We start from the raw sequence: 13,550 nt of genomic DNA, 5'->3' as shown, positions 1-13,550 counted from the left end.
AGATACACTAGATATTTTTCTTTTCATTTATCATAAGTTCTTAAAAAGTATGAACTAAGATATAAACAACAGATGTAAAAGTAACTTTGTAGTAGCGAATAACATTGAAGTATGTTGATCCAACATTTATCCCCCTCCACTCCACCCTTTTATATTTTTGTCTTTTTAAGTGAGGAACAGACAGATCTTTAGGGGGAGATAGCAGGTCAACAGTATCATCATCGGAAAACTGGGAACCTGAAGATTCATTTGAGATCCAGTTCAACACTATGTGTCAAGTCGTTCTAGTCTTAAATCTGTAATAAACATGAGGTTTTGGTGAGGCACCTGTTCAAATATTGAAAGTTTAGAGTTATTAGGGCTTAAAACGTTATGATATAAGTATATGATAGCCATTCCCAGGCTCAATTATAGCTCAAAAGGACAATTTTTTGGGTTGCTCCCATTTCTTACAGATTTGCCCCTAAATATTAAAATGTTTAATCACTCAAGAATTCATAAGAGTTGTCAAAAATCTCTCCTAAATACGACATTAACACAAGACATGGACAAATTTTGACATTTCGGAAGAACGACATTTTTTGGCATTTGAATGACAAGCACATCTGTTTTGTAAACCCCTGTATTGTCGACATAGAGTGTAAAGCCATTTGTCATCTGAATGCTCTAGGACTCTAGTTTGTGGTTATAAAGTTTCATTAGGCTGTGATTATCCTCACGGTCACAACAGGCTGTTTTATACAGCAAGGTAAAAAATTAAGGACACTTTGCATCACAGAAAATAGTCCAACACAACTACAACAATACTTTCACACACAACACTACCAGTTTGTTGTTATTTTTAAGACTAAAACAGCCAAACCAGCAAATCATAGAGAAGGAAAGGACAGATTCCATAAAAGAAGAATAAAATATTATCTTTAGTGTTCTGTAGACAATAAAACTTACTTAGCCCAGTTAACTAAAAAAAAATGACTTGCCTCTCTTGTCTCTCACATGTAGCAGAGACAAGGGCCTCCACCAGAAATTACTTATTTATTAATTATTGGGTCAAATTTTGGGGAAAAGGGTACTAAAACATATACATAGTGGACTCTTAAACAACCCGGGAATAGATTGATTATCTTTATGTCTTTGGAATCAAATAAAAAGTGAAAACACATGAAAACAATCATGCTTCAGATGAGACACATGTATAATTTAACATTTTATGTAGCTATGGACCCTTTTTCTTCTGAAATGATGCAGACTAAAAGTATTTTGAGCAGACATGAAGCAGTAGAGACACACCCAGAAAGACATAATGATATGGGTTGGGTGCAGTAAATACTATAAGATGCTATAAACTGCAGGAGGTCAGAGTTTAATCTCGGTGGCGGTATAGTTTATGAAATCAGATAGGCATGTGTCCAATCTGTAACAAATCCTACGACATTCTTAATACTTTGCTTTATTTTATCTTCTATCGATAAAAACGGTATGAGATGGAGAGATTTCTGCATTCTGTCTCTTTGTTTCTAGAATATTCCATCAAAGGGCCAAACACTGTTTGACCTTTTAAGTCTTCTTAAGACATTCGTCTCCATCTGTTAATCCCTTTGTCTTGTCTTGGCCTCGGCCCCTGCAGCTCCTACAAGGACCAGATGTGTGGTCTCTGTGGTGACTATGATGGGAACCCAAACAACGACTTCACCAAACCAGATGGCGTTCTGGTAGGAAATGTCAATGACTTTGGGAACAGCTGGCAGACAGAAGAAGATGAGGATGACTCGTGAGTTCACACGCATTAACGGTTGTGCTGGAATCTGAGAATTTACAGATTTCCTTTAAACTTCTTAGGGAATTTAAGCATGTGACTAAACTCCATGTGACTGGGCTCTATAATCTGTACATTCAGTTACCAACAGTTGGAATGGCATAGAGCAAACTAATGTAATATGCTACAAAAAGGAGGATAAATTAAATGAACAGATGAAACAAACCCTGTTGTGTGTGTGTGATCAGGTGTACCCCCGGCACCAAGCCTGACCCAGACTGTGACCCCAAACTTGAAGCTGAGGTGGTGAAACCAGACAAATGTGGCAAAATCAAAGACCCTGCTGGACCCTTCAGGTGAGGAAGCAGCTTTTTTTATTGACCTGCTCCAATTGCTGCTCTGCAGAGTGTTCTACGGTCTAGACCAGTGGTTTCAACCAGTGGTGCCAAGACCAGTCCTTGAGGGATTCCGTAGAAAAATGGGGAACAGTTTATTTTGACTATATTGTTCTCTGTAGAAGTGAGGCCAATGTGAGTAAGAGTTATAACATTGACGGTTCAGTTCATAGGTTTCTCCTTCCACAGTTTTTCTCCATTTTGCCGGATAGTCCGTTTGGGTTTTTCTGGTGTGAATGCGCAACCGAACTCTGGTCTGTTAAAAAATAGAGGTCTCAGTTTTATTATTAGTTTATTTAAAAGGGGACAGTGCAATTTCATAAAACACATGATTATACATGGTTAAAAAAGCCAGAGTTAGCCAGAAGGCTAGTTTTCATCTGTAGTCCCCTGGCCATGATGTAAAAAAGCAGAGAATTACGAAACAAAAAACAAACAAACAAAAAAACAAAAACAAACAAAAAATAAAAATACGTACAATATACAAAATACATATACAAACACTTACGAGTTTGCTTCCTAGTGCCAGAGTCTGGTTCGCTGCAGATGAGAATGCAGTGAAAGCGACCTCATTTTTATTTTATTTTTTACTATTTTACTAAATATTTTACTAGGAAGCACTGACAGAGCACATATCTTCAATTTCATGGTGTCGTATTTTCATGTATCAGTTTGAATTTTGAATTTGAATTTGTGAATTTTAAGTGAATTCTTTTGTTAGAGTTCATTAAGACATTAATTTAATATCTTCAGTAAAAACCTTGGTAAATTAAAGGTTGAGTGAGCAGTTATGGAGAAAGATTATTGATATTTGAAGCTGACACACAAAAAAATTCACCTCTTCTTCTTCAGAGATATTCACTGGATATAAACCTTTCTCTGTTCACCTTAAATCAATATTGGACCTCCCTGTTCAGAGCATTGTCAGCACTTATTCATCTGTTGGGTGTGTGTGTGTGTGTGTGTGTGTGTGTGTGTGTGTCAGATAACACACTGTGGATAAAGGCTAGTGTGAGGGTGTGGCTGTAGATACATCAGTTTGAATATTCTCAAATGACGCTTTATTGGTTCAGTTTTGTGTCATCTTTACAACTGCGCTGACGGTGGGTGTTTGATTATCTCACTCATTTATCTGTTTCAGATTACAGTTACAGCTTTGTTCTGGGAAAAACCCATGAATTGCACTGGACTTTAAACCACATTAAAACACACACTCACATACACGTGCATATTTCATTGGTATATATATTTTTCAACTGTCTGAATCTTTAATAAAAAAACATTATCTTTGCTCTTATTTACCACACAGTACACAGGAATAGCCTCGATTGGTTTGTTGACAAACAAACCAATCAAGGCAGCAGTCGACCAGCAACTAAAAATAATTGTTTTTGTCAAAATCAGCAAATGTTCTATTTTCTAACCTACTATTTATTTTTTATTTATTTTTAAAAGCATTACATTAATTTAATATTAACATATAACTCATTATAGAATATATTTTCACATTTTCATACTGTACTTTTCATAATAAAAAAAGAAACATAATTGCCCAAAAAAAACACAGACATGTCGATAATGGCTTTTTTCCCTCAACTATTAGTGAACAACTTTAAAAAAATAAAAATAAAAAGTCTGCTTCTGTCACATTATTTGCTTTACCGAATAAATTATTCAGATTCAGGTAAGATACAATAATAATTTAAAAACTATACCTTTGATTCAAACTATAAATATGACTTTAGCATTTCCTGTACCTGGCAATTATAGAAGGAACATATTTACAGTACAGGCCAAAAGTTTGGACACACCTTCTCATTCAATGCGTTTTTCATTATTTTCATGACTATTTACATTGTAGATTCTCACTGAAGGCATCAAAACTATGAATGAACACATATGGAATTATGTACTTAACAAAAAAAGTGTGAAATAACTGAAAACATGTCTTGTATTTTAGATTCCTCAAAGTAACCACCCTTTGCTTACTAGAATATAAGACATGTTTTCAGTTATTTCACACTTTTTTGTTAAGTACATAATTCCACATGTGTTCATTAATAGTTTTGATGAATCTACAATGTAGATAGTCATGAAATTAAAGGAAAAACACTGAATGAGAAGGTGTGTCCAAACTTTTGGCCTGTACTGTATATTCTTTGTCATCATTTTTTTCAAAGGTTGAGCAGAGTACAAGTGACATCATCAGCATGTGATTGTTTGTGATTTTCCGTGTGTCTGACAGTGTCTTCTCTGTTGCAGGGAGTGTATCAGTGTGGTGAATCCCACTCCGTTCTTCCAGAGCTGTGTGTTTGACATGTGTCAGTTCAACGGCCAGCAGCATGTGCTGTGCGACCAGCTCCAGGCCTACACCGACGCCTGCCAGAGCGCCGGAGCCAAAGTCCACCCGTGGAGGACTAAAGACTTCTGTCGTAAGTCCTCACTGTTTTCATTTGATAAACTTTATTCTTTTCATCCCGCCCTGCCTCCCTCCATCATCCCTCCCTTTGCTCCTCCGTGCAGCCCTGGCCTGTCCTCCCAACAGCTCCTACTCCCTGTGTGTGAGTTCGTGCCCTGAGACGTGCCTCGGCGTGGTCGGACCATCCGGCTGTGAGGACGTGTGCGTGGAGGGCTGTGAGTGTAACCCTGGCTTCATCCTCAGCAACGACAAGTGTGTCTCAGTGAGAGACTGTGGCTGTGTGGACCCCAGTGGAGGCTATCACCCTGTAAGTTCATCACATTCATGAAGTATTATTTTTAAAGCATGAACTCAATGATATCATTGTTTTGGTTTAGTTTACCACAATGAAGTAACTGATGTTGACTGTCCAATCTGTGTGTGTGTGTGTGTGTGTGTGTGTGTCAGGTGAATGATAACTGGTACTTGGAGGGTTGTGAACAGGAGTGTGTGTGTCACAGTGGAGGTTTGATCCAGTGTCACAACACCAGCTGTAAACCAGCCACTGAGAGCTGCCAGCTAGTTGATGGAGAATATGAATGTCGTCCTCTGGGTATGTTAAACACACACACACACACACACACACACACACACACACACAAAGATAGTCCTGTCATAATTGTTTTCTCTCCTGTGTTTATGGTTTAAGAATAGGACAAAAAAAATGCTTATTTTGTTTGATCTTTTATTTGACGAGTGTTTGTTACGGTGGCCCTGAGAGCTCACAGCACTGGGAAAAAAAGCAAAACATGCAAATACACAAAATACAAGCAAATTGAAAAAACATATTTATCAATTTGATAACACAAGCGCAGCATTTAGAAAACGCGCTGTAAAGATCACAATACAACAGAAGTGTTTCCAGAGGACACTTAAAAGTGATGCACACGTCTGGACACGCATGTGATATTATCATGTTATTTCAAGATAATGATAATTTCACGTCAAAACATTATAACGTTATTTTATGATAATGATATTTTCATGTTATAATGTGATATATAGCATTAGCCCGCTAGCGTTAGCTCACTAGCCCGTATCAATCACATTGCAGTTAAACAAATCAAATAAATTAATGATATGCTTTTAGCTGGTCTTGGTCTTGCTAGCCCGCTAACGTTAGCACGCTATGATCGTTATAACGTGAAATTATAATTATCTTGAAATAATGTGATAATATCACATGCGTGTCCAGACGTGTGCATCCTTTTCAAGTGTCCTCTGGAAACACTTCTGTTGTGTTGTGTTCTTTGGAGCGCAAATTCTTAATGCTGCGCTTGTGTTGTCAATTTGATGAAGGTGTTTTCTCAATTTGCTTGTGTTTTGTGTATTTGCATGTGTTTTCTTAAGTTGCAGCGCTGTGAGCTCTCAGGGCCACCGTAGGGTTTGTTGTTGTAATACTTATTCTGGCCACATGAGGCTGTAACGCACCACTACCCCAGAATATAACATATACACATGCAGAGGTATATAAAATCTGTGTCTGTCTATGTTTAATGGGACAGATTCCACTGACTGCATGTTACAGTAGTTCAGGGTTTTTTCTAGGAAGTCCACAGTGTAAAAAATATTTCTAACTTCTCTTGTTCAGGAAATGGTATCTGCTCAGTATCTGGTGACCCTCACTATACCACCTTTGACAAACACACCCACCATTATATGGGAGCCTGCTCCTACACCCTGACCAAACCCTGCAACGCCTCCTCCGGCATGCCGTACTTCACTGTGGACACCCAGAACGAGCACAGAGGAAGTAATAAGAAGGTTTCCTACGTCAGGGCAGTGGTGATCAATGTTAGTGGTGTGACTGTCATCCTCGGCAAGGGCCGCACTGTCCAGGTACGTTCCCTCACTGACACGGCTGCTTTTGGTTCTGATTATTAGATTTTTTTACTACACTGTGCACCTGGTCAGGATGTAATATTTAGTTCTGAAACAGTTATTCAAAATTCACTGGTCTCAACAATAAACACGACAGTGCTTTAAATACGGACACAGTCTTTTAGTCAGGCGGCTTAGCTAAATAAAGGGGACACGCTGGACAAAAGCACCAAATTTTTTCCACGTGCTCTCTATCACCATAGGTTTCAATTTTTGGTAGGAGCCACTTCATCAAGATGGCCGATCCGAGATGGCAGCCATATAAAATCTATGAGAACCAGTATATCTTCTAAGCCACTCAGAAGGTCAATCTTGGTGTCAAAATCTACATTTTCTGGGTCAAGGAATCATTTAAAGCTGTTGAGAATATCACTAGATGATTATTTGATCAAATAGAAATGTTCATTTTCACCCAGACTGGTAGGCAACTCGCTCCAAGTGCTGCAGCAGAGAATCCTGAGCTGAAAATGTTTGGAATCTAATAATTATGTAAATACATGGCCAAAATGAACATATCTATTTGATCATCTAGTGATATTCTCAGTAGCTTTAAATTATTCTTTGACCCAGAAAATGTATATTTTGACACTAAGATTGACCTTCTAAGTGGCTTCGAAGATATACCGGTTCTCATAGATTGTATATGGCTACCATCTCCGATCTGCAATCTTGATGAATTGGCTCCTACCAAAAATTGAAACCTATAGTGATAGAGAGCATGTGGAAAAAATTTGGTGCTTTTGTCCGACATGTCCCCTTTCTTCCCAAATCTGGTCCTAAGCCGCCGGACTATTTCCTTCCATCATCAGTATAAATATCTTTATGTCCTTCAGGTCAATGGGACAGTGGTCGTCCCACCTGTCACCTCCATCAGTGGAGTTAAGATCTACTTGAGCGGCAAGTTTGTTGTGCTGGAGACATCCTTCGGCCTGAGGGTGCGCTTCGATGGAAACCACCACGCTGACGTCACCTTGCCAACCTCCTACAACGGCCTGCTCTGTGGCATGTGTGGTAAGAACCGGCTGCGTCCCATTTCAGGCTCCCGAAACAATAATAAACATTATACTTTCTACATTTTAAAGCGTAACTCTCAGACCTATACTGACCTGTACCTATTGTTGTCCTCTTTTTAATTACAACTATGTAGTTTCTATTGCGTCTTTATTGTGCATCAAACTGAAAAGGTTTGAGAGCAAAACCTTCCAAACACCAAAAATGTTTTACTGATTTAAAATTTAAAATGTAAACAATGAAAGATGTAAAGCTTGTCTCTGTTGGTCAGTTTTGATCAGATTCAGCTTCACAGCTTGCAAAACTTTTTGTATATTTTTTGTAATGAAAACTTTTTGGTTTGTAAACAAAACTTTGAATTTGTGAAGTAAAATTTGATTTTTATAAAGAAAACTTTTGGATTTGTAAAAAAAACTTTAGGATTTTTAAACAAAATATATTTTTAATTACAAATGAACTTACAACAAACAAAAATCTGTGTCAGTTCCTCTGAGATATATAAAAACACAAAAATAATCCTTTAGAAAGCTACGTCCACTGTATCTGCTTCAGTGTACAGTTGTTTTCCAACCCCAAAACTACCAGGCCGAATAAAATATTATCACAAAAGCAACCCTGGAAATCATGTTATCCTGTCCTGTTGACTGAGTCTAATTGTTTGTTTCAGGAAATTTCAATGGAAACTCCAAAGATGACAACTTAAAACCAGACAACACACCAGCAGCTAACACCAATGAACTGGGAGACAGCTGGCAGGTTCCTGACCCGCGGCCTGAGTGAGTCACATCACAGAACACATTAACCCACTGAGGCCTGAAACGCCTGTAAAACCTCTGGGTGATTTTAAAATAAGCCCCTAAAACAGGGGTCTCAAACTCAAATTACCTGGGGGCCGCTGGAGGCAGTATCAAAATGACAGAAAAAAGACACAAAATTACTAATAAAAGACACAAAATGACCAAAAAAGACACACAGTTATTAAAAAAAGACACACAATTATAAAAAAAAGACACAAAATGACAGAAAAAAGACACAAAATGACTAAAAAAAGACCCAAAATGACCAAAAAAGACACAAAACGACCAAAAAAGACACAAAATGACAGAAAAAAGACACAAAATGACCAAAAAAGACACAAAATGACAGAAAAAAGACACAAAATGACTAAAAAAAGACACAAAATGACCAAAAAAGACACAAAATGACCAAATAAAGACACAAAATGACCAAAAAAGACACCATATTATTTTTAAAAAGACACTAAATTACCAAAAAAGTAATTAAAGGTACCTTCGACACACAACACGGTAAAGTGCCATTCATATAAAACTCACATTTAACTTTCATATCAAGGTGGGGGCCACAAAATATCATCACGAGGGCCGCAATTGGCCCGCGGGCCGCGAGTTTGAGACCCATGCCCTAAAACCTGAAGTTTTTCTGGAAATTCAACAGAAGTGTCAACGCTTCTACTAAATAATAGATTTTTCAGCCTCTGTAGCAGGTAGAAATTAAATTCTAAAAGTATTTGAGAGCTTATACAAATACTACAAAACGACTTATCCGCTTTCCAGGCTTCAATGGGTTAATACAACAACAATCATCGCTTTACTGCATTCTAATAAATCCTCCACCTCTGGATCAACATCATACAAGACATCTTCACAATGGAAAAAGTGACTTTTCATCTAAAGTTACAAATGGACTCATTTTACAAAACAAGTTCTGATTTTATATAAAACTGTCATTTAACTAACAACGACTGCTGCAAAGAATGATGATAGGAGAAAATGATGACGCTGTGTGATATTGGTACCCCCCACCCCAACTGTTCTTGTTCTTTGTTCTGTATAAAATGTTTAAAAAAATTCCTCAATAAAAAGTGAATTAAAAAAAATAAATAAATAAATCCTCCACCTCTTTTCCAGCTGCACCAACGGTGGAGGACAGGAAGACTGTGATGAAAAGGTGGAGGAGGAGGCCAAGAAGCCCACCAGCTGCGGCATGATAAAGGATCCCAATGGTATAACCCACACACACACACACACACACACACATTCTTGTACTTCTATCTTTGTGAGGACCCTCATTGTAATAGTGAATTCCCTTGAAAAGTTATAATAGTTTTTGATTTTTCATTAGTTTTAGTTTTATTTTCGTTGTGATTTTTTGTTTTCAAATTCAATTAGTTTTAATTAGTTTTTAGAGTCAGTTTGCCAGTTTTAGTTTAGTATTTATGTTTTTGAAATGCTTTAGTTTTAGTTTAGTTTTCATTAGTTGTAGTTTTTTGTAATGGGGTATTTGTTGGGTGGGAGATTAAAAGAGGTCACAGTAAGTTTTGCCTTCATTTCCTTTGTCTGATCCATCTTCATTATGTATGAAAAAAGTTGACAAAGACGAAAACAAAGGACATTTTCACTATAATTTTAGTAACCACACAAAACAGTTTCAGTAAATTTTTTAAACTCTCATTTTTGAGAGGACCGGCCAAAATGTCCTCACTTTGCAAAAATGTCCTCACTCTGTTGGTTAAAAATGTGGTCTGGTCCTCACTATGTAGGAAGTACAAGAACACACACACACACACACACACACACACACACAGCTCATTAACATTGTGAAAGTGATCACTGAGTTAAATGAGTTTGTCTGGCATCCACCTACATCTCCGTGTCTTTGATCTGGGCCTCAGGTATCTTTAAGCCCTGCCATGCTGTCGTGCCTCCCGAGCCGTACTTTGGAAACTGTGTGTACGACATGTGTGCCACTGGAGGTCAGACCGTGGCTCTGTGCCAGGCCATAGAGAGCTACGCTGACATGTGTGCTGCTGCAGGAGTCCCCATCGCATGGAGAAACAACACCTTCTGTCGTAAGTCTGACCTTTAGCAATGTGTCCTGTCATTACTTCCTAGTTTATTACTAAAACTGTATAAAATTAACTGAGATGTTAGTTTTGGCTAGCAAAAAACAAAAACAAAATGTGTAACTTACCTGAAAACTGAACAGCGACTCCTTGGAGTGTCTGTTAGTCCAACCAAACCCTGAACAAGACATTTTTAATAAACAAAATGTTCAAATAAACTGTCATTAAGTGAAAATACAGTGTGACAGGGTCAGAGTTAAACCGGTAAACTTCCTTTTCATATTTTTTACTCGCGATTGAGATCATAGTGTTGTCCTGAAAAACATTTCTGAGGTAATAAATCAAGTTTTTTCCATGAGCGCCCCCTGTTGGTATTTTTGGTAGAATGCAGGCTAAAGGCACTTCCTGGTTTGCCTCACTGCTCTGACCCGGAGGTTGCCGCTTGCTCTGAAGCCTTGGGTTTCATATTCTAGCTTTCACTGAAGTGACCATATTTTTATGAGCTAGCTTGGTTAGCTAGCTAAGTAATTTATCAATCATGCATCAATAATTCACGGAATTGGATTGAAATTTAATTTTAGTGAGCACAACACAAGCTTAAAAACAAAATAAAATATATGTCACAGAGAAACCAGCAAATTAGCACATTCTGTTTTACTTACATTTCAGAGAATGTCTCAAGAAGGCCTCAATTTTCAGACCCAAAGGTTGCTGTTTGATTTGGACACACTGACACAAGCTTTAACAATAATTAAATATTTGCTGGACCCAGCTTTATATATTTGAAGAAAAAAACCCCTCAGTAACGCTTTATATTAAGGTCATTGTAATAACCATTAATTAACAAGTAATAAGGCCCTTGTAAATCCTTACAAGATGCTTATTAACATTATTGTGTGTTTATAAGCTTATATAAGTGTTCATAATAGCATTACAAACACCCATGACCCACCCATTATGTCATTTGCCATGCCTTTATTAATCTTATCTTGTTTGCTTATTGATATTAAAATATACTTTATGGCATTACATTTTTTACATTACATTACATGTCATTTAGCTGATGCTTTTGTCCAAAGCTACCTACAGTAAGTGCATTCAACCTGATGGTACTAGACATAGACCACAGGAATCGAGTAAGTACATAACTTTAAGAGCTAACTGTCATCGCTACAGGAGTGCTATATGTTAAAGAAGAAAAGAAGAAGAGAAAATTATTATAAAAATATTGCTCATCTATTATAAGTTAACTATAAGTTAACTATGCTTTTTGCAACTACCGGATCTAAAGCGAGAACAATGCCTTATTACTTGTTAATTGATGGTTATTAAGGACCTTATTATGAAGCGTTACCAAAACCTCTACTGCCTATAAACATGTATGTGTATCTGTCCGTCCCCCCAGCTCTGAAGTGCCCCCCAGGCAGTCACTACGAGCCGTGCGGCCCCGCCTGCTCCCAGCCCAGCTGTCAGAACCCTGCAGGCTCCGGCGGCTCCTGCAACCAGCCCTGCGTGGAGGGATGCGTCTGCAACCCCGGCCTCATCCTCAGTGGAGATAAATGTGTGCCGCTCAGCGAGTGTGGGTGTACTGATGGAGATGGAAACTATAAACCAGTAAGTATGCTCGAGTGGAGGTTTTTGCGAGACATTTTGTTGAGATATGCATTAAACTTATCTATGTGTGTGTGTAGGTGGGAGACAGCTGGTTCACTGAGAAGGACTGCTCAGAGCGCTGCAAGTGTAACGGCAACAACAACGTCACCTGTGAGCCCTGGCAGTGCAGCCCTGCACAGGAGTGCAAAGTTGTAGAAGGAGTACTGGACTGCCATTCTACAGGTATATAGGCACTTGTTAAATACTTTTTTTGTGCTCATGCTGTAAAATGTGGAAAAGCACTGAAGTTCATTGCATAAATGTTCATATTTTCATTTTAAAAGTTACTGTTTTTGACCCGAACAAGAATGTTGCTGCATATTTTTCGAGTTTTGCTCATCATTTCTAGCCTGGGTATACCCAGACTGCCTTGCGCGCTCGAATTTAATTTCGAACCTCCAGGCGGTCTGGAAACCAGGAAGCTTTCTTAGCCCTGTTTTAGGGATCCAATCACAGAGCGGGGAGGGACGGCAAGACGATGACGCGTACTACTCGGCACTTGGAAGCTTGTAGTTTTCTTACGGATCCAACATGGCTGCTGCAGACGAATGAATGAATGAATTTTATTTAGTTTAGAGCGAAAGTTGAAAGGCGAAAGGTCTCTCGGCGGCTCCGCTGTCCCCCGGCTTGTAGCGAGATCACCGGTAGCGGGAATATTGGCACCGCTAGCGGCGCTAATCACCGGCGCTAGCGTAACGGCGGTGATCTGGCTACGAGCCGGGGGACAGCGGTGCCGCCGAGAGACCCGCAGCAGCTTGTTTATCGCCCATAAAATCAGTGGATGTGTGTGGCAGAATGACATGAGGGGGAATAAAGCGTGAAAATAAATAATCTTGCAGAAAGCGAGAACTGGAGAAGCAAAGCAGCAAGCAACACTCTCTCACAGACACACACACACAACAAACATCCATTTCTGTTGCTCTACTACGTCATCTGGTATAACTGATCTGATTGGCTAAGAGCTACCTACAGACGCTTTGATAGACATTCTAAGCGCCCAATAAACGGCTCCGGAGGATCGTAAACCACACCTCCTCTACGGAGAAATGAACGGCTGGTTCCCAGACCACATCTCATTTGAGATTAGTCTGGTGTTAGCCAGGCTACATCATTTCTCTTTGAGCCAATCATCAAATATATTTTTCGTATTTCACCGAGCCTCATTTCCCTCCCCAGGTAAAGGAGTGTGCCACGTGGCTGGAGATCCTCACTACTACACCTTTGATGGCTTGATGCACACGTTCATGGGCACCTGCACTTACACTCTGGTCGAGGTAAATTTGACCTTTAAATTTACACACATCTGATATGTTTATGCTACTTTTTCTTGTCTGCTGTGCAGTGTACAACTATCGGAAACAAAACAAATGTTTCTTAATCGTCTAGGTGTGTAATGCCACCATGGTAACTCCCTTCAAGATAGTGGCTAAAAACGAGGAGCGTGGTCAACCAGAGGCCTCCTATGTTCGTTCTGTCAAAGTCTACCTGCCTCATGACACTGTGGTTGAACTGCAGAAGAGTCGCAGAGTTCTG

At 38.9% G+C, this 13,550-nt stretch overlaps 1 protein-coding gene across 1 annotated transcript in view; it reads left to right on the top strand.

The window, feature by feature from the left end:
- zanl (zonadhesin, like) overlaps positions 1–13,550 on the top strand; it is a 43,972-nt gene that overhangs the window by 11,880 nt on the left and 18,542 nt on the right. Inside the window, exons 21-34 of the mRNA XM_059354612.1 lie at positions 1,628–1,771; positions 2,005–2,112; positions 4,414–4,583; positions 4,675–4,877; positions 5,018–5,162; positions 6,201–6,448; positions 7,324–7,501; positions 8,169–8,277; positions 9,430–9,524; positions 10,194–10,370; positions 11,770–11,978; positions 12,056–12,200; positions 13,194–13,291; positions 13,404–13,550. Of these exons, the coding sequence (XP_059210595.1) occupies positions 1,628–1,771; positions 2,005–2,112; positions 4,414–4,583; positions 4,675–4,877; positions 5,018–5,162; positions 6,201–6,448; positions 7,324–7,501; positions 8,169–8,277; positions 9,430–9,524; positions 10,194–10,370; positions 11,770–11,978; positions 12,056–12,200; positions 13,194–13,291; positions 13,404–13,550 (2,176 nt within the window). The remainder of the gene's footprint in view (positions 1–1,627; positions 1,772–2,004; positions 2,113–4,413; positions 4,584–4,674; positions 4,878–5,017; positions 5,163–6,200; positions 6,449–7,323; positions 7,502–8,168; positions 8,278–9,429; positions 9,525–10,193; positions 10,371–11,769; positions 11,979–12,055; positions 12,201–13,193; positions 13,292–13,403) is intronic.

This window comes from Centropristis striata, chromosome 17 (genome assembly GCF_030273125.1).
Source record: "Centropristis striata isolate RG_2023a ecotype Rhode Island chromosome 17, C.striata_1.0, whole genome shotgun sequence".
Lineage (NCBI taxonomy): Eukaryota > Metazoa > Chordata > Actinopteri > Perciformes > Serranidae > Centropristis > Centropristis striata.
The sequence above is the reverse complement of the archived record's forward strand: the minus strand, read 5'-3'. Positions and strand labels throughout refer to the sequence as shown.